The following is a 19,814-nucleotide window of genomic DNA, read 5'->3' as shown; positions in this document are numbered from 1 at the left end:
CTTGTGTCGCGCCCTCTCATCTTCTATCCTCATGATGACGTCGGACGTTTTGATCCGGTTGAAATATGATCAGGCGTGTCAAAAAGGTCAGCTACAAGAAAACTGGACCACAGCCCCACGCAAGACAAACCAGCGATTTGATGATTGAGTTGTGTCCCGAAGAACGTTTGTTCACGCGCTTCCGTCCAGCGTGACTAATGGGAGGGGTTAAGAAGTGCTCTCGAACTTGTAGCTTGTACATACTCCACCATGATGGTGGTAGGTCATGCTTGTCACACGTCAGTATGTTCCAGACGGGTGAAACCAGTTGCCCTCCTCCTTCTCCCTTGGTAGTAGCTTCTCCTTAGTCCTCCCTGTGTGGTTGTTCGGTGGGGTTGGTACAGAGTTTCCCACGGGGCTCCGCCAGGATTTTTTCTTTGCTTTTTGGGAATTTCGAGTAGCCGACAGCCATCTCAGGCCCATGACGCCATGTCTTGGCCGTTTTAATACTTGTTGGGGATCCATGTTCTGAATTCTTGTAGTTGTTGTATCGGCTTTCTGCTACTATGTCGTACATGGTCGTTTATTTTTTCTTCTCTGATTTTTTCTTCTTTCTGTCTACCCCCCCCCCGGCCCCTCCTCTTAGAGGAAAGAGCAAGGGAGGTTCTGCGTCATCGTGCTCAACAAGAGCCCGTGAGACCATGTATGTACCTGCATCCCTACCCCAACTCTGGGATTTTGGAAGGTCAGATGAAGGAGCAAGAAAAGAAGCAAAAAAGAAAAGAAGGAACAAAAAGGGAGGAAAGATCTGCAGGGGGAGGTCGTCTGTTACTAGGATACTGACGCCATGTCGGTCTTGTCAACCACCCCCCAAAACGATCCTGCCGCCGCGTGGCTCACTTCATCTCATCTCATCTCACCCCCACAATCTCTTCTTTTGTTTCTTTGTCTGGAACGATGTGGGAATGTGGCTTTTCCCGTTCTGTACAACCGAAGAGAAAAAAAGAATGGAAAACCACAAAGCAAAAACTCAACAGACACAATTTTTATTTTTAATTTAAAAGAATAACTAAAATTGTGGTCGTACTGGAAGGCATCATCATTTGAAGTTGCGGTGAGCTGCCCTCTCTCTTTGCCCAACAAACTTCCTCAGCAAGGGAGGGCTTCCTGTGTGTGTATTATGTTTTCTGAGCCGCCGTCCGCGCCGCCAAAAAATAAATAAAAAATAGAATTCTTTTTTTGGTCTTTTCTCTCTTGAGAACAGTCATCAGAGTCAGAGTCAGAGAGAGTGTGTGTCATCGTCATCTCGCTCACCCCGTGGGATGGATGAACAAAACGTAGGGGACCTGGTAAACAAGTCCCCCCCCCCCCCAAAAAAAAAAGACAAAACTCCCCCAAAAAAACCAAGATACCGCGTGGCAGCCAATTAATCATCTGACCACTCCATGGGGGTTGGTGAGGCCCCCCCCCCACCTTCTCAGCAGCCTCACGCGGCCTGCTTGTTTCTTCATTAGGAGACTGAAATACGCAGCATGGCGCGGCTGGCGCAGGGGGGGGGGGGTGGCTTTGTTTTACTTGGACATACAACTTGTCTGGCTGGCCAGTTGGGCTGCAAGTCAGCAAGATGGATGGATGGATGGGTGTCCATGCCTAGCTTGCCGCGACACAAACAAAATCCTTCTGTCTTCTCTTCTTCCTTTTTTTGTATCTGGTCTGGAGATGACTGTGAGACAAGGGAGGAACGTAAGGAAATAGGAAAAGAGAGCACCTTTGCTTGCCCGGCAGAGAGAGGCACGGCTACAATTAATCAGATACAGGTACAATTAAGTGAGTACTACTGTGTAGAGTAATCGGTAGTACTATGTATCATAAGAGGTAGCTTGTTGTCAGGCAACAGCTCGGGGCAGTGAATCGTGGCAGCGTCCTGCATTGGCACGGACAATCAGGGCAATAAGAGAAGGGGGAAAAAAGAAAATGAAATAATAAAGAAATAAATTGAAAACACCCAAAGAATATTCGGTCAAGATGAACACACACCGTCTAATCTTGCTGCCAAGGCCCTTGTTGTGCAGTGCTTTTTGGCGTTCCTGGGGTGTGCGTTGACCACTTCTTAGTCGCCATCAGTTTTTTCTGTTCACTACACAGGCACAAGCACACAAAGTCCGAGTCAGCCTCAATTTTCTATTCCTCCCCTGACCTACCAACCTTCCTGATATAGAGAGATAGCTAGCCCTAGAAGGTAAAAAAGTAACAGTACCTACCAACCATAAGCACAAAAGGACAGGTACTATATCCAAGGCAACCGTCATGTTTGACACCCACCCCCAAAAAGTGACAACCTAACATTGCTCTCAGATCGGCTGAGCCCCAACCCCAGTCAATCTGTCCACCCCCCCCCCCCCAACCAATCTATGCCTTCTCCCACCTCCACAGAATCGTCTTGCGAGGCGGTTGTGTAGTACGTACTAATCTAGCCCAGGATTCACTTTCCCCACGATGCGGCCCCAGGATTTGTTTTCTCTTACTTGCGAAATGAGGGCTACGATAAGGTACAAGACAAGCTTTTTCTCTCTCTTTTTCCCTTCCCTTGGTTGTTCGTTTACCCGCCGCCCATTGCACGGCCCCTCTCTCCCCTCCTTTCTCACCCAGACCAACCTATTTTCGATAACGAAAACCTTTCTTGTTCTTCACTTCCCGATGAGTTGAGAGTGAGAGAGAGAGGGCACGAAACAAGACGACGACACTGGGAGAAACCGGGGGGGGGGCGGGATCAAGATCTTTCCGGGGATAACCTTTTTTTTTTTTTTTCCTTCTCCCTCTCTCTCCATAGTTCAATACCTGACAAATGATGGTCTAGACATGGAAAGGGAATGAATGAAGAAAAGAGAGAGAGAGAGAGAAAAGAAGTAGCGCCGCGCCGAGACAAGTCGGGGTGGCCGTTCTCGTCATTGGCTCGAGTCATGTTGCAACAGCATTTGCTGCTGACGTGTTTTGGGTAGATGTAATGGTTCGTAAATCTCTTCGTGAATTTTTTTCTTCGGGGGGGTTTTTTTTGGGGGGGGGGGGAATTTGATTTTTTGTAGGTGTTGCTTTCCTTTTGGGGGTCGACGTACTTTTTTTGTAAAACCTTTTCTATTTGGGGGGGAAGGGGTGGATTGCCTTCGAATCTCCCCTTTGTACGTAGCAAGGCCTTCGTGCACGTTGCAAAATAGTATCTGGGACGTTTTTGATTGAGAAGAATGTTGAAGAGAGATCTGCTTGCTGGTGGCTTCTCCAAGTGAAGCCACTGATCTTTGACTACCATAATCGTACTCCGTCCGGTAATCCATCCGCCTTGGTCCATGCAAGTCCTGCCAAGTTCCCTCCACCCCTTTCCTAAGGCCGTGTGTCATTTGTCCGATCTATGTGATATCTTTCAGTGCGAAAAAAAAAAAAAAAAAAGGAAGAAAACAAAACCACCACGAAATTGATGAAAATGAAAAAGTTGGTCTATCAAAACAAGAGCGTCTCTCCCTACAGGACTCATTCCCAGCCTCGATTTGAATTAAGCAGAAGCCCAGACTCTCGCCCACAGTATCCATCAGACAAGAAAAAGAAAACAGAAGAGGGGGGGGGGGGGGGAAAAGAAGAAGAAAAAAGTCCTGCTGAGGAGAAAGTGGTCTGTGAATCCGCCAGGGGAGCAAGTCAAGAGAGAGAAGTCTATGGTCGTGAAAGAAAGTTGTAGGATCGTGGTCCTGAACGCCTCGCAAATATATCCAGTCTATAGTTCCGGTCATCATTCGTAGTGCCTCTGTTGTAGTAGCTGTCAGATCCGAGGACGGTCTTCGCCTAGGAGCGGTCCATGAGATCGCCGCCCGCAACGCTGTTGGATGAAGAGCTGCGACCACTGGCGTTGAGACCTTCGGGCGACAGGAGGTCCTGTACGGCCACCTTGGGCATCTGGGGGACAGGCAGCTTCCGCTGGGTTCCATCCGGCCGGCTCATGATGTCCGAGAGAGACATACCAATCCTCGCACCCGTTCCAGTCGTCGGGGCGGGGGAAAACTGCGCATCAGGCTGAGGCTCAAGAGGAGCCAACGCTGGGGTGTGGTGGCCCAGCGACAGCTGCCTGAAGGGGGGGAGCTCGTATGTGGCCTGGTAAGACGGCCGGAGGCGTGGCGAGTGGGCTGGTGTAGCCAGAGGGGTGTGGTCAGGCGTGGGGGACAGCGAGTCGTGGGAGAAGGTGGGTGACGACGGAGCTGTCGACTGGGGGGAGTTGGGCCTCGACCTCTTTGCGTGCCTGTACGTGTGAGAGTAGTGATCGTCATGGTGCTCATCCTGGGAGTTGGACCTCGACATATGGTAGGCAGCCAGCGAGGGCAGGTTGCCGCGAGACCCCTGGGCGCTGTGCGAGTAGTAAGGATGGAATCTCGACGAGTGGTGGCTCGGAGACGGCGCCATCAGGTTGTCCCGCTCGACCTGGTTCGCAGCTTTGGCAAGCATGGAGATATCCATGGGCCCGCCCTGGGGGTTCGAGGGCAGGCCACGTGGCAGAGGTGGGAAGCCATGGGCTGTGGGCAGGACGAACTGCGAGAAGGAGTGAGGCGGCGAGACGTTGGGCGACGACAGCGAGGAAGGAGGAGCGGAGCGGATATTCTTGGGAGTGGGGGGTGGCATCATCTCGCCATGCTGGACACTGCCGGAAAGCATCTGGTGGGCCTGCTGGTTCTTGTTGGCCCGCCTCGAGTTTGGGTTGCTGTGTATCCTCGAGTGCCTGGTGAGCTCGTCGGAGCGGGAGAACTTCTTGCTGCAGCCTGGGAAGTTGCAGGCGTGGGGCTTCTCGCCCGTGTGGGTTCTGATGTGCCTCGTCTGATGCTCGAGACGGTGGAAGGCCTTATCGCAGAGAGGGCACTTGTAGGGCCGCGGCAGTTCGTTGTTGGCGCTGCCCTCTGAGGATGCAGGCTGGCCCGTAGGCAAGGGCCCATTGGGCCGTAGGACAGAGACAGAAGCCATGTCGCTGGTGGGCTCGTTTGGCTGTTGGGTGGGGGACTGGGACTGGCTGGTACTGCCGCTGCCAGTGTCCTGCTCGTGGTGATGATCCTGAGCAGTGCTCTCGGGATTCAGCAGATTTTGAAAATCTACTGCTGACTGTGACCGTTGCATAGGAACGCCCTGACGTCTGGATGACCCAGGTCTATCGCAGGAGAGACAAGATATGGAAGAAGGGGGACGAAGAAATTGATTTCTCTCTCTGTGTGTGTGAGAGAGAAGGAGAGAGGCTGCTGGTCGACGAGATAGAGTTCGTTTACCCTCGTTTTAGGTTTGAAAAAGGTGTTCAACGGTGTGGGGAGCCTTATCTCCAGAGAGGGCGGGCTGTCCAAGAATAGATAACGTCGAGGGGGCCCAAGGGCAGGAAGAAGCCGGTATTAAGTGTGTCTCTTTGGCCTGATTAGTGCCACTGCACATGCGCTGCGCTGGAGATGAGGATGGTGAAGGTGGTTGAATATTGCTTGGCTTTGCAGGTTGGGGAAGAAAATCTGGGGAAAGCAGCGGGTGTCATGGAATTTTCAGAGGAAAGACGCAAGAGGTGGGCTGCGCGGGTGGGAGGAGGGAGCCGAGATCTTTTTAAAACAGCAGGCGGCTTTTTCTCGTCCCTCCAGCTCCCACAGCGGGTCAGATCCAGTTCCAGCACGTAATGGACGGGGTACAGTGCTTCTGCAATCTAGGCTGGGGGCCAGGGCCGGTACTTGGGTACTTGGGTACATGGATACATTTTTTCTCTCTTTTTTCTTGGGGTGGGTGGGTGGGTACGTACCTCTTGTGGTGGGCAGACAGGGCAGAGATGGCTGCGCCTGAGCCCACAAAAGGCGAGATTTTGGTGGGGGGACCCCTGAAGCAGCCCCCCTGACAAGGGCGAAAGGGCAGAGGCGGGTCAGGGAGACATGTGGAGGTGTGCGGGTGGGGGATCAAGCACAGGGACGTCGGGACTGCGGCAAGATGCAGTACGTACCTGGGAACAAGGAGAAAGAGGGAGGGAGAGAAGGGGAAGGAGGGGGGTCACTTTAGCAATGGCGCTAGTACCAAGTCACGATCTGAATAAAGCCCAAGTGACTGACACTACCCAAACAAGAAATGAGGTTCTACTACTTGCTCCCGTTCCCAATATCCTTAGGAGTATTCTTAAGAGGGAAAAATGATGGGGTCATGACTGGTTAATTTCAAGAGAGAAAATGGAGAGTAGAGGAAAAAGGGTAGAATGAGAGGAGACGGAGAGAGACGGGGAGAAGAGAAGAGGGGGGGGGGGAGACACATCGACGAAAATGTTTCGTGTCAGGTTTTGCTTTGGGCAACATGTCATATTTAGAGTCACAGGTTACATGTGCAAGCAATTACTTTTGCTTCCTTCTCTTTTCCTTTATGTGTTTTCTGTGAGACAACTGACCTACCGAAACTATCCTGCACAAGCCTCCCTGACGCTCGTCCCTCCATAACGCAGCGACGCCCTGAAGCAACGATCGGAGGAACCCTACCTGAACCGCTCTCTCCCTCTCTCTCTCCCTCTCCAGTCCCATCTCGTCATCCCGGATCAGGCCATGATCATCTCAGGATCGTCACAATCCGGGGTACAAAGTATCCATCCCGTATCCCCGCGGAGAACACCACTGGTCAAAATGAAGCCGCCCTTCTCTCACCCTCCCAAACCCCCCCCCCTTTCCTTGCTACGATGGCTTGGGGCCTTTCGGATGGCCTACGAGGCTCGAGAGACAACTAGTACCATAGTATGATTTGGAAACCCCATGGGCCAAGCCATTACATAGTCGTATATGACTTAATGGAGGCAGGGCGGTGGGTCCCCCAAGCCTGAACCGGCAACCCTACATGTCTGTCAGGTCAATCTGGAATCCAGATAGCCTTACCATGCCGCATATGTTGAGCAACGACAGGCGCGGCTATAGCCAAGCATATTTGGGGCTGCAACTGCTGGGCCACTCTAGCGGTGTCAGCTACGGAAGGGAACCTGAAGGAAGGGCAGCTTGATTGGGCTCCGACGAACCAACCAAACCCCCCCTATGCCCGCCCGTCAAAATTACAAGCCACCCGAAGCTAACTCTGTCTCTCTCTCCCTCCCTCTTTTCTCTTTTATTCTGCCTCTCCCTATCCATTACCCCCTTACCCCAGACCAAATGGGCCCCGGGCGGCTGCAGGGCGTGGGGATCTACCTGCCGCAGCTCAACTGTTTCTTTTCATCCATTTTATCCGGGCCAGGCGGATATTACGACAACCCACTACGAGATTGCGAGATAAGAAGAAAGCCCACGATAGTATCCAGCCGTAAAAAGAAATTCAAATACGAAAAGTAAGAGAGAAAACGGAAAATTCAAATACGAAGGGGAGAGGGAAGGGTAAAAAAAAAAAAAAAAAAAAAAAAGGATGAAACATCATGCTTGCTGCGTTGGACATGGTCTGCGCCACGCTGGCTTGTACATGCAGGAGATAAGCCCTTGAATCTCTGCTGGTAGGACTCTCCTCCAATCCGTCGACGTGTTCGATCTCTCTCTTTGTCTCCCACATTTCAGCCAAGCCAGAGGGGACACGTTGTTCCTGCACATTCTGCGTACCACAATCATCAGATCAAACGCCCACAACCGCCTGAGGGTTCTGCGGAGTGTGGGGTTCTCCAAAAAGGTCCCAGGAAAAGCCGGAGGACGGGGTCGGGACAAGGCCGATTCTTACCCCAGATTGGTGACGCAGTCTGCTGGCTCATTAGGCTTCGTCATCTGTATACACCCCCTCCCCCCCCGTCTTTTCTTGTCTTTCCTTCCTTCCCAAAATTGAAAAGGGGGGGGGGGGTGTTTCTTCTTCCTTGCCTCGCTCATTATTCTAACTCCGTGAGCCAAGATTTGAATACTTTTCAAGCCTGCAACTTTCCGCTTGGGTATCAGACAAAGACAAATGAAGAAAGCCCAGAGCGGTTCCCGTTTGGGTCCCCCCCCCCCCCAAAAAAAATAATAATTAGTAACCCTGGGGCCTAAACGTGGGGGAGTCTGCTTAGCTTGGTCAGGCCCTGATGCGTGCCTCCGGAAAATCTTCGTGCGAGGCCGGACGAGACAAAGATAAGAAAATACTACCCGAGGAGGCTTAGCTTCTTATCTTGATCCAGCCGAAACGGGCCAGCGGACCCGATGCCATTGACAGTGACCTTTTTTCGCTGAAATCTCGGCCTGTTCACATTGGATTCTCGTACTATGCGAGTACTATAGCAATGTGCGGATCCGAACTGCATGCTCAGGCAGGAAATAATAAACTAGAAAATACAACTCCTTTATATTGATGTGGTAGGCTACATAGTATACGTCGATAGTACCATATTGTTTTTATTATTTTGTTCTTTAATTTTTTTCCCTCCTATTTCTTTCCTTCTTCTCCTCCCGGCTCGATTCACGCCCCAACCCGCGCCAGGAATTTTGTGAGCTGGCTGTATCCCGGCGATGGGCTCTGCGCTTCTCACGATCTGGGGAAAGTTGAGCCAATCGCGCCTATCTTCCCCATCATCTTCTCTGGTAGACCTGGCTTTCTCTGGGCTATCGACTAGGCCTTGATCTTCCCGGGGTGGGAGCAGGTATTGTAGTCGTTAAAAGCTAGTTAGGTCTGCCCTCCCTCCCAAGGTTTTGGGTTGTTGTGCTTCCAAGATGTCGTCACTTCTGGGTTGCAAGCGGTCACATCTCGGAAGCACATGTCAAAGTCTGTCCCTGGCCAGAACCTTCTGTGTGCCGCAGTCCAGCATGGTAAGAACTTTACTTACTGTAGTAGAAAACTTCCTGGATCGTCGTCATTGATGCCGATCTTGAAAAAGAATTTTTTTTTTTGAGAGAGAGAGAGGGAGGGGGGTTGCGTTTCCTTGCTGGGAGGAGAGGAGGGGTCACCGCAGTTGATCGTAATGGAACTGGCATGTGAAGGGCGCAATCATGCTCCCGTCCAACCATCTCCCCACGGGCTTGCAACTTTTTTGCGGGGAGCTGGTCTTCGAGGCTTGCACCTCGTAGCCTTGCAAGGAAAAGCTCGGGACTGCCTGAAACGGGATGGCCGAGCCTGGTGAATGGGGAGCATGCTGAACTCCCCTTCTCTTCTCTCTCTGGCCCCCCCGCCTTTTAGTCTGATATCGACAAACTGACCTGGACCCCTCTGATGCAACTTCCAACGAGTCTCGCAAGCGATGAGAAATAAGTCTGCGAGTCAAACAGATCCAGTCTTGATGGTGTTCCAGCGCCCTTGGCATGGATTGGGCCCTCGCGACCATATCGCGTCTTTGACGAAATCCATAGTCTCGGCGAATGCGCCGGCGAAATTCCTCTTCGCTAGCCACCAATGTGGCCGCTCGCTCCGAGAGTCCTACTGACACTTTATCATACCCTGATAAATAAATAAAAACGATTGTGCAATGACTGAAATTGTCCACGAGCTACCATGTCTGGAGGAGCCACGGTCAACGAGCCACGGCGGGGGCAATCCCCATCCACTGTGCGACGACGAGAAGAATTTCCCCAGTTTAGCAAATTTGCTATAGTACTATGTTAGGCGGGGGCTCCACAAGGTGGTCCCTTTCGCCTGGGTCCGGCTCATCACCAAAGTGCCTTTGAACGTGGGCCGCTATGGCAATTCTGAACCCCTCTCCAGTTGTTTTTTTTCGCTCTGATACTCGCGGTCCGAAGACTGCCCGAACGTGGCTGGGGGCCAGAGCATACACGGATCTCTTTTGAACACGTAGCTCTTTTGTTTCTTCTTCTGTTTCTCTTTTGGATGTCGAGAGATCACACCTTTCCGTAGCGTCATGCAGGACCGAATATGTTGCCGAAAGAGGGGGGGCACCCAAAAGTTTAAAAGCGCCGCATTCACATGCCAAATCACTTCATATATGAAAAGGAAAGGAAGGAAGGGGGGGGGGGGGAACAAGCAGTTGGATTAATCGCAACGCAGGCTTGCTGTAAAGGCAACAAAGGTGCAGTGGTTTTGATAGTGGTGCCAGTGCTCGTGGGCCCCAGCACTCTCTCGGCCGTTTTCTAGTGGGCAGTTGGGGCGAACTTGAACAACATGGCCTTATGAGGGCGGCCGCTTTCGTCGCTGTTTTTCTGCATTGTCAATGATGCCGTTAAATGCTCTCAAGCCGTATCTGAATCTGGGGATAGAACTGGCTCGTCTCTGGCTTCCCAATCAGGTAAGGCATGATTCCAAAACTTCTGCGGGTTTTCTATTTTTTTTCTTCTTCTCTCCATTTCTTCTTGTTTGAAGCACGGTTGCTTGGCTGCTTGGCTGCTTGAAATCGACCCACCCCGGGGGTCCCTTTTGCTATTGTTCGGAACTTGGGCGAAACAAGGCCGTCTCTTGTGGCCCAGACCAGGCGGGCCAGGCTTTGTGTTTTCGGTGAAATTTCCCGGCTTCCACAATCCCCCAGTCTTTGCTATGCTTTGATCGGCAAGGGTTAGAAGTACCAGGGCTGATTCAGAGCTTCGGAACAGAAGATCCTGAAGAGTTACAAACCTCTCCAGATCCTCTAGAGCTGACCTGTCATCCCTCGTGGCCAGCGATGAAGCTGCTGATTCGATCTAGTTGCTTCCAAGTTAGATCCTGCGAAAGACCCCGGGGCGCCAATCCGAACCATCCGTGGACTCTTGCAGTCAAGTCTTGCAGTCTTGTAGCGGAGCCTCGGGTCATCTCCGATGGGAGCTGCGATGCACACACCATTTGTGGCCGTGAATGCGACGGCCACCTCAAAGAAAGGGCGATTCAGCCTTGGAAGGGCTTCATTTGCGGATGGAGCGGTCTCGCGAGTCAACTCTGTACTGACGGTCATATCTGGGCGTACCAGGGGGAACAAACTGGCGCCCAGGTGCTGAAACAAGTACGTTCAGGGCGGCAGCGCTGGTAAGTCTGGATAGGGAGGTCTCGTACCTCGCGTACACCAGGTCAGTGGTGTGGTCTGGTGGGCGACTCAAGAAGATGAGGCTTGCAAACCCCAGATTCTGTCAAGGGTTCACCTTCAGGGGTTTGCAGCCTGTGGGGTGTGGGCATGTTGCATCCTCGACGGGGGGTCTGGATGCGAGCCCGCCCTAAGAGGCTCCGGTCCTCTCCTTTTTGGCACTCTGCAAGGGCGAATGTCTCTTGATATTGGCCCCATCGCAGAGCAGATAAAAATATTCCCTCCTGCAAGCCTAAGCAGCTGATCTGTTCGTATTGGACTGGCCCCATGGGTGTACCACTCGACAGCGACTTGCATCTGCGACTGTCAACCACACCAAAGTGCGAGACAAAAGGGTCAGTTGAGCAGGACATCACACACACATGCAAACACATGCACACACATGCACACACATACACACCTGACTGCTTCCGTGGTGATCAATGAGCACACCCACCTGGACAAACACGCTTTTGTGTGTTGGAACGAGTTCAAATAGGAGCCGAGGCCCCCCCCCCCCCTTCGCACCCCACGCTTCTGGGCGGGCTATCGATTGTAATTTCGCAGCGGCCACCCGCTGTTATCTTGGAGCCGCTGCGCCCCGCGAAATAGGCGTCCCCGTGGGGGAATACGAAGATGACAATCATGGAGGCAATTAGCCCGTAATGATCCGTAATCCGTTGGATTCGTAGTCGTACCACAATAGTTGCTCCGTATTGCCGGGCGCATATGAGAAACTTACTTTTCGTGGTGCTAGATGTTTCTTGAGAGTCCTGACCAGCCTGGCGGGTTTGTGAAGCTGTGCCCAATATGGCCCCGCCTTGCTGATGGAAAGAGAGAGAAAGTGTGTGTATGTGTGTGAGAGAGATACAACACAAGACTGTGGCATAGGATTCTGATCTGCGCTGCTCCTCTGACTCCCTTGAACAGGCAATACTTTATAGTTGATGGTATATTTCTTCTTTTTTCTTCCTTTTTGGGTGACGGGGAGATGTGAAATGTGATTTATGGGATGATGTGGTAGACTTTTGTTTCCCAGGTGCAACTACCCCACACTCTAGTCGCGCTTTCTCCAGACGCGTCAATTGTACTTGCCACCTCAACCGTAAACTTGGACCTTCATCATCAGCCATATAGTTTGGAAAGAGGTAAGGTAGGCACGTCATTCCTCAACTGCAAGCTGAGTCAACCTGCACAAACAAGTGTTCCGAGAACCTTTGATGCTGTCGTGAGCCATGGACTATCATACAAGACACGGCCACGATGTGGTCGGCAGCTTTGAGCTACCCTCATCGCGTGAGTTACTGGTCCTATCGGGATGCCAACACCATATATGCTGACGTTCAGGTCAGACAAGACGACTACCATCTCAGCAGCACGGGCTCTGGATGAGCGCAATGACGCCGTGTACGTGTCCCCATTCGTGCCCACTGGTCTACCTGACCTCGACCAGGCTTTGCTAGAGAGCAGCGTGAGTGCACCAGATGGTGTAGGTGTTAAGGGCGGCATGGCTAGGGGTCAGATTACTGAGCTATGGGGCCCCCCTGGGGTGGGCAAGACGGCCCTTGGGTGAGTCGACAAATGCCGCCGATGCAACTGGAAGGTGTCCATGCCTGACCGGTCTGCAGCATGCAAGCGGCCACGGCTGTGCTACGTGGTGGCGGGAGTGTCGTCTGGGTCGACTGCTTCCATCCCGTCTGTCAAGATCGGATCGCGGAGTTATGCACTGGTGCAGATGCCGAGAGGACCAGCGTGCCGTCTGATCCCCTGAGCAAACTGGTTCATTATTGCTGCCCAAGCCTGGCTCATTTCATTGCCTTGCTCTGCAGGCCAACACGCTCGGCCCTGCCACTGGACACGGCTCTGGTCGTTGTCGATTCCTTGTCCGCCCTTATCAATCATGCATTTCCAAGGATACCCGCTCTGGAAGCGGGGAGCAGAGGTGACAAAGGGGGTGTGTGTCTACTACCTGCCTTAGGCTAAGAATCGCTTTACTTACTTGGGTCGGCAGATTTTTCACCCTCGTCGAGACGAATCCATCTCCTCCAGTACATTGTAGACGCCTTGCAGAAGCTAGCCGCGACTCATAATGCCGCAGTAGTCGTCCTTACACAATGCGCTACGCGAATGCAGGCGGAAAGAGCCGCGACTCTGATCCCGGCCGTTGTTTCTACCATCTGGGAAGGAGAGATCGAGACGAGGGTTGCGCTCTTTCGGGACTGGTCGTGGCATGACGGCCGAGTATCTGGCGTACGACTCGCTACAGTACAAAAGGTCAATAATAAGGTAACACCGGATGCGCTAGAGAAGGTATACGCCTTCGAAATCGAGTCGGTTGGTCACACCGCCCCCCCCCCCTGCCCAGGCTTTTCTATTTTATTTTCATAATTCTTTCTCCTTTGTGCTGAGATCTAGCAGACAGGTCTGATACCCGTGGACTACAACGAGACTCAAGCGGAGGGTGCGGTTGCCTATACTACAGCTCAAAAGCGCAAGCTCGCGGAAGCGGGTTTCGAGCTTCCAGAAAGCGAAGAGGACGAATACGGTTGGCGGGAGGAGGACGATAGTGCATTGCCCGGACCGCCGCCCCAGTGGCAGGGCAGCGAGGATATCTTGCTGGGGAAGCATCCCGAGAGAGAGGACGATGAAAGCGACGTCGACAGTGATGATCCGGATCCGGAGCAGGAGGCTGAGCAGCTTGTTGAGGAGGATTGAGCCGCACTGCAGAAGAATGGGTCTTGAATGCGCACGCACGTTGCCATCCCTCGCACGTTCCGACAGTTACGGGTCCTCCACAGCGCCGCAGTGTCGCCTATCTTCCTCTCGCCGACTTCCAGGCCTGTGCAGGTAAATTTTTAATGCTGGGGAAGATGTCGTGATCGGTCCAATGTCGGCTTCACATTTGTGGGGCCAGTGGACGGAGTTTGATCTCGGCCAATCCCGCCATTTTCGCCGAAATCTTCGGCGCGAATTTCCTCAGGAGGCTGGAGCAGCACTGACACGACTGGACATGCTGGATTACCGAAAGCGACAGTACTGGCAGGGCTGGCCATTGTGCTTGAAAACAAATGCTAGCCTTTTCTTCTTGTTTCTTTTCTTTCTTTTATGCGGTACGCAAGACATCTCCTGATGTCATGTTGTGTCGATGACGTGGATTCTATGCAGCTGCAGCAAAGAATCATGGATGCACAATATGTGAGCTCTGCGCTGCGCTGAATTTTGTGCATCCTCATATAGAGAGAGGCGCTTGCCATGTTCAGAGCTGTGTCGCGATTTGGTACTAGCCTAGGACGAGAGTACAGCACTGTTTCATGCTAGGATGCTGGCTGGCTGACTAGCCTGTGGCTACTGCCGCCCAGCTTAGCGTCTCACGAAAGAGAAAGAGGCAAACAAAAGAACAGAAGAAGGTTGGGGGGGGGGGGCCTTGAGTGTCGTAGCGGGGAATGCACTGCAGTCTTCCCCAGGAGAATGAGTGAGCAGGTTTTGCGGACCAGGGTCAAGCGGATGGATGCATGATGATCAGCTCAAACTCCATCACAACCCAGACGGCAACAAGAAAGAAGGAAAAAACTTCTCTCTCGCAGTACCCTTGATCCCCAGTGCAGAGACTTCACGGCTATGAAAACCGGGGTACAGCATCGGCAGTCACATTTTTTGGTGACATCGCCAGCGTCCAGCCAATCCACCCCCAGATAACCTCGGCCATAGCCCGAGCACAATGGGCAAGCGAGAGGACTGGTGTGCCTCCGAGCTCCACATCTCAACCTCTTGCGGCACCAAAGACCTGGCCGCGAGCCTTTTTATTCCCTTCTTCCAAAGGCTGGCGCCCGATGCTCTCCCCAACCAACTTACCAAGTTGTAGCTGCAGCTATGGAGACAACCATCTGATATCTGATGAATCTGACACCACCAGCCCCTCCCTGGTGGCCTGTTTCTGGGGTTGTGCGGATCTACCCGCCGTGGGCTCCAATGCCGGTGCGACTCTGGCCTTTGATCAACAGCAGGATGCCCTCTTCCATTGCCTTGCATCAAGTCTTTACAAGTGCAAGACAGTTGTTGTCGGCCTTCACAATTTGAAATTCTGAGCATCCCAAGTGACTATCTCGATCATGCTGCATGTAATTTCTCCTCATTCATGGGCTCATCGGCTCTCCTTTCCCCCATAAATTGGCTTAGGAGGGGGGTCGGCAGTAAGTGCGTCCAATTTGCAACGCTCTCGACCATCATTACAAGGATGACTTGCAGCGGAAATGCAGGCCAGTGCCGCCCGCCCGCCCCTCCATCTCCCTGTCCTCATTTTGTTGCTTCCGGCTGCATTGGTTTTTTTTTTTTTTTTTTTTTTTTGGAGAAACAGCCGGCATATATACGTCCATGATTGGAGATGTTCAAGCTATACCTTCTTTGAACACATCTGAGGCTTTGAGACGGCTAACCGGTGTATCGGCTTGGCCATCCGGGGACGTTGTTTCTGACGCATGTGAAAGCGAGAGCCTCACACATTGTCCTGCTGCGATCGGTCATACCTTTACCATTGCTCTCAAGCGCGGCCCGTCGAGAGAACGATCATACCTCATGATGCAAGTATCAGAGGGAAAGTATTGCCGGGTCACTACCACTTGGACAAGCTGGAATCTCTACGTTGTCCAGGTAGGACTGATGTAGGGATGTGGTTGTATACACAACAACTTGGGTGTGTTGCATGAGGGGTCGTGTCGTGTTGAGCATCTCCTCGGGCGGCCGGCCCACCTGCATCTGCCCATGGGGTGATGTCTGACGTGTTGACGGAGAATCCCCCGCATCAATACGCACCCCAGATCGCGTCTGTCCCCTCAATCCCCGGTCTACTCCGACAGACTGGTCAATGCTTGTGCATGTCTTAATCGCCTCTTGCAGTACCTTGCCTTTCGGTGTTTCTGGGCCCATTGAGCGGTCAAGAGTCGAGAGAGTCATTAGTGCCTAGATTCCTGCATGTCCTACCATGTCAAAATGGCCATCATCATCCATCGGAACCGCCAAGGCTTGCTCCTGGTTCCCGCCACCGATTAGACAAGGTAGAACATTTGCCTTTTCTGCCTGCGCTGCTCCTACTGGCGCGGGACTTCATATTGCCACCGTTCAGCAGATTTCGAGGAAATGAATATGCATGGGCTGGGGATCCAATGGTACAGTATACCGAGGAACATCTCTCAGTCCAGCAAGTTGCTAACTCGGAGGCATGTATGTACTGGATCCGAGATATTCACACGGCAGACGGCATTGCGGGACGGCATTCACCCTCCAGCCTGACGCTGGGCTTGCGCCACATATGCAGCCTCCCTTAGCAATACAACAATAGAAAACAGAATTTCTTGGTTATATATCTGCAACCGTACCTGTGGCCCACAGGCACCAGAAGGACCGATTGGCTCACCGTCTGCAGGGAGGGGGAAAAAAGCAACCCTCAAGAGACTTGAAGGCTGCCTCATCAGTCATGCATACCTCTTTTTTTGCCCTTAGGTGACTGACCAAACGGCAGGCTACAGCCTGTTGAAAAGGCGCCATGGTCAAACGATGGGAAGGACGTGCAGGGTTTGTGCATGCGCAACTGCTGAAAGTCCCATAGTTTCTTCCAGTCTGTTTTTTCTTTCCTTCCTTCTATGGCGACGGATCGTCCCATCGTTGCCTTAGTTCATTGGGCCTCAGAGGGTTGGGGGGGACACTCGCTTAGGACAGTCTGGCCAGACTGATTCGAGTAAGAGGTACTACAACAAGTAATCTCTGTATCTTATGATTAGGTAATGGAAGAGGAGGAGGGGTGGGGGTTTGATGCTCTTCGTGGGATTGGTGCCAATGCCTCCTCAGCAGCGATCGATGCGTCCATCGCCTGGAAGCCTCATCCTGCGGTCCGTCAGCTGTCTGCCTCATGTTGCTGCTCATCAATATCAAAGCTACGAGCATTCTAATTTTGTAGATGTTTCAGATGTCTTCATCCACCCGTGTATTAGGCCATTGTATATCCTACCACACTAGGAAAACAAGTCACTATTGTAGCATGAGGAACTCCCGGAACAAGGTTATCTAATGCATCTCGTCTAGATAAGATGGCGTAGCAACACTATACAAATAAACTTCACGCCAATTACCCGTACCATGGCGAAGGGTCGTGGAGTTGGCTCGGTGTGACTCTGATAGGAGGGGGGGGAGGGGGAGGAGAGAGAGAGAGATGGATCAAGTCCGTTTGCTCTGCGTGCTGGAGGAACATCCATTGTGTGATTATCTCGCGAGCTTGATACTGGGGACCTGTTGCTGCCACGAAGGCTGGTGTACTGTAGTGGGTGTTAGAGAACCATCTGGCCCTGCTGGAACGATTGGAGATATTTTGATCCCGCCAGAGGAAAGGAGCCTTGTACGTGGTGCACGATGAGAGAATATTCGCGTGGGCTCTTGGCTGTTTGTAAGCACCGGAGACCTGTACGATTACTGGTCTGGATAATTTACATCTCGGTCGAAATGGTCGTTGAGCTCCTTGGTGTTCATGCACATCATGCGTGCAATTTTGGGACCCCATGGGGCCTCCTAGCAGGTCTCCTATGATACTGGTCTCGTGTCTACGGAATTACCTAGACAAACACATCTAGTTCCAGGTCTGACAGAAGATGAGCCTGACCAGAAGCCCTTTCAGCGATGTATACCAGCTGAGATTATGTTCAATAAGGCACCGATACCTCCATGTCCATTCGGGCAGGAACAATATTCCCATGGACTGGGTTGAGCAGATCTTGCCTACTTCCTAGACACAAAACAATCTGAACGATTCCCTACATACATACGATGTCTATAAAGATGCAGCCGGATTCGGAGACCGAGATACATTCTCTGTCGACATAAAAAGGTCCGACTTCCTCATCGCTCGTGACAGCGCCTACATCTCCCATGGATATGTTGGTCGATGTTGTTACTGTCCGGCCGCTCTTCAGATCACAGCAGCCATTCTTGCACATCAAAAAGTGCACATTGCCTAACGAAGGCAAAAGGGTGGCTGGTATCAATTTAAGAACAAAAGTCACATGGCTGCGCGCTTGTGCCCGGAATCTGAGGACGGGGCTCATAGCGACAGAGTACCGTGAGATGCATTGCTGGCTCGGATCAGCGTCTACACGCAACCTACAAGACATTTGGGTGTGGAGGGTCGAAGGAAAGACGTATGTGTTCCTTAATTCACGATGAAAGATCGGGGCCATGCGTCGTCCGGCCTCAGCGACGCAAGATTCCTCAAATGTATTCTGTATAGAAGACGTTGTGTTTGAGACTTTCGATTGACAATGATGGGAACGAGGCTGGACAGTAATGCGAGAATAACACGAAAAGTTGGTATCTTGCGAGTTGACCGCCATGTTCTTGATGAAAACCATGGGGTCTTGTAAACGCTCGACTATATCGAACTCGATGTGTCGCAATTCAGCTCCACTTGATGCCAAAGAGCTTGGTGCCTTTCCCTCCACCGCCTTGCTGAGAGCTGGCACTGTCGTTCTCGAGATAGATCCTCTGCTGACCCCTGATATCTACGTAGAAATACTTGTACTCATACTCGCCATGGCCCACGTGTTTAATCAGGTGAATATGCACTGATCCCCTGTTCAGCGGGCCCTCGACCTGTCCTTGCCCATCAGCTTCTATCCCAGCAACCACACAGAAAAGGTCCGTAAAAACTCACATAGAACTGCATGATGAGATGGTGGTTTCCTTGCTGATCCGTCCTCTCTGTAGACCTGTTTCTGTTCAGCACATGCCGGCTTTTGACTGAAAAAGAAAGCTTGTGTGTCATCAAACTGACGAGATTGGCCGGGCCCTCCTCCACTTGTTATATGTCTCTTCGCCATGGGCCGTGATCTTCTTGCTGTCTCCAAGAAGCTCCAAACATCGACGGTCACTCTTGATCCGATTCACAGCACGGTTGAAATATGTCACCTTGCTCTCAGTGCTAAACACCTCGGTCCAGAGGAAGTAACCCACGCCACCCTGGGTTTTTTTCGTCTTCATCAGCTCCCATACAGCGAAGATACCAAAGAGGAAGGCTCTATTCCAACCCAGAAGAAAAAGAAGAACAAAAGGTAATCATACCGTGAGAACCACACCAACAATGATGAAACCAAAGTTGAATGTCTGCTGGGCTGCCCGTGCGGTCTTCTCAGCCCCGGAAAGGTCGGTCCAGGGAACATGGCCGTCATCGTTGAAAGGGGTCACTGCACGGCGTTTCGAGCTGGCTGATGACGCCCCTGAATTCGAACCTCCTGTGCTGGCATAATATCTTCTTTGGAATAGGTGGGCAGCGACCAGGTGAGGATGACAATTGGTGAGTGTTTTGGCCGGCCGCAGGGCTGACACGGGCAAGACTGATCTCATCCTGGCGGCAGCGACATCTCAATCGCTCAGCAGCAATGAAAAGAGGGATGGAGAGACAGGATATCTGTTTGTGTAATACCAGAAGTGAGAAGGCTTGTGAGAAGAAGAAAAAATCGATGTCGAGGCTTGAAGTTTGGAACCTCTGATCAAGGTTGGTTGTTAACTGCTGCTTCTTTTCTTGATACTCTTTTTAGTGTGGGGATCAGGTGCTAGCCTCATCTTGGCTTAGTCAGATTGCTTGAAGACACCGCAGCCACAGAGGGAGAGCCTCTCTCCTGGCGACGGTCTCAAGGGCGGGTCTCGGTTGGACTTCACTCTCGCCGGCTGGAATTAATTCGTCGCGCTGTCCGTTTCCACTGCACGCATCTGGTGTATCGCCTCCCCCCTTAAACACCTGGACACCCACGTAATTTGCGCCTCTGCAGATCCCACACGACACCAAGTCAGCTATTCCAGACCAAATTCTTGAATCGTTCGCATTTGCCCTCACTTTCCCTCTTCCCTTCGAACCCGATCATTT

General features: G+C 52.1%; 3 protein-coding genes across 3 annotated transcripts; 1 reads left to right on the top strand and 2 right to left on the bottom strand.

Moving 5' to 3' along the window:
- Positions 1–3,807: 3,807 nt before the first annotated feature.
- M406DRAFT_288762 (carbon catabolite repressor) lies at positions 3,808–5,514 on the bottom strand (the record flags this gene model as incomplete). Its single annotated transcript, XM_040918815.1, has 2 exons — positions 5,015–5,514; positions 3,808–4,975 (listed from the first exon to the last, which is right to left on the bottom strand). The coding sequence occupies exons 1-2, from the start codon at positions 5,119–5,121 to the stop codon at positions 3,808–3,810; spliced, it is 1,275 nt and encodes a 424-aa protein (XP_040778597.1). The 5' UTR covers positions 5,122–5,514.
- Positions 5,515–12,245: 6,731 nt separating this feature from the next.
- Positions 12,246–13,627, top strand: M406DRAFT_41369 (uncharacterized protein; the record flags this gene model as incomplete). Its single annotated transcript, XM_040924159.1, has 4 exons — positions 12,246–12,481; positions 12,580–12,866; positions 12,924–13,246; positions 13,331–13,627. 4 exons carry the CDS (start codon positions 12,246–12,248, stop codon positions 13,625–13,627), a joined length of 1,143 nt encoding a protein of 380 aa, XP_040778596.1.
- A 4,706-nt stretch (positions 13,628–18,333) lies between these two features.
- M406DRAFT_355641 (TIM21-domain-containing protein) lies at positions 18,334–19,387 on the bottom strand. The gene is made up of 4 exons (XM_040923216.1): positions 19,013–19,387; positions 18,726–18,910; positions 18,606–18,660; positions 18,334–18,544 (listed from the first exon to the last, which is right to left on the bottom strand). Exons 1-4 carry the CDS (start codon positions 19,292–19,294, stop codon positions 18,350–18,352), a joined length of 717 nt encoding a protein of 238 aa, XP_040778595.1. The 5' UTR covers positions 19,295–19,387; the 3' UTR covers positions 18,334–18,349.
- Between the last annotated feature and the right edge of the window lie 427 nt (positions 19,388–19,814).

Source organism: Cryphonectria parasitica (assembly GCF_011745365.1).
Source record: "Cryphonectria parasitica EP155 unplaced genomic scaffold M406scaffold_3, whole genome shotgun sequence".
Taxonomy (NCBI): Eukaryota; Fungi; Ascomycota; class Sordariomycetes; order Diaporthales; family Cryphonectriaceae; genus Cryphonectria; species Cryphonectria parasitica.
This window is presented reverse-complemented; position numbering and strand designations above follow the sequence as displayed.

What these genes read in the sequence shown, in the direction of transcription:
- M406DRAFT_355641 (XM_040923216.1), bottom strand. Translation starts at nt 19,294, where the DNA reads ATGAGATCAGTCTTGCCCGTGTCAGCCCTGCGGCCGGCCAAAACACTC. An exon ending in AGGAGGGCCCGGCCAATCTC is followed by an intron (nt 18,661 to 18,725) that starts GTCAGTTTGATG and finishes GAACAGAAACAG; the next exon opens with GTCTACAGAGAGGACGGATC. An exon ending in ATCTCATCATGCAGTTCTAT is followed by an intron (nt 18,545 to 18,605) that starts GTGAGTTTTTAC and finishes GGGCAAGGACAG; the next exon opens with GTCGAGGGCCCGCTGAACAG.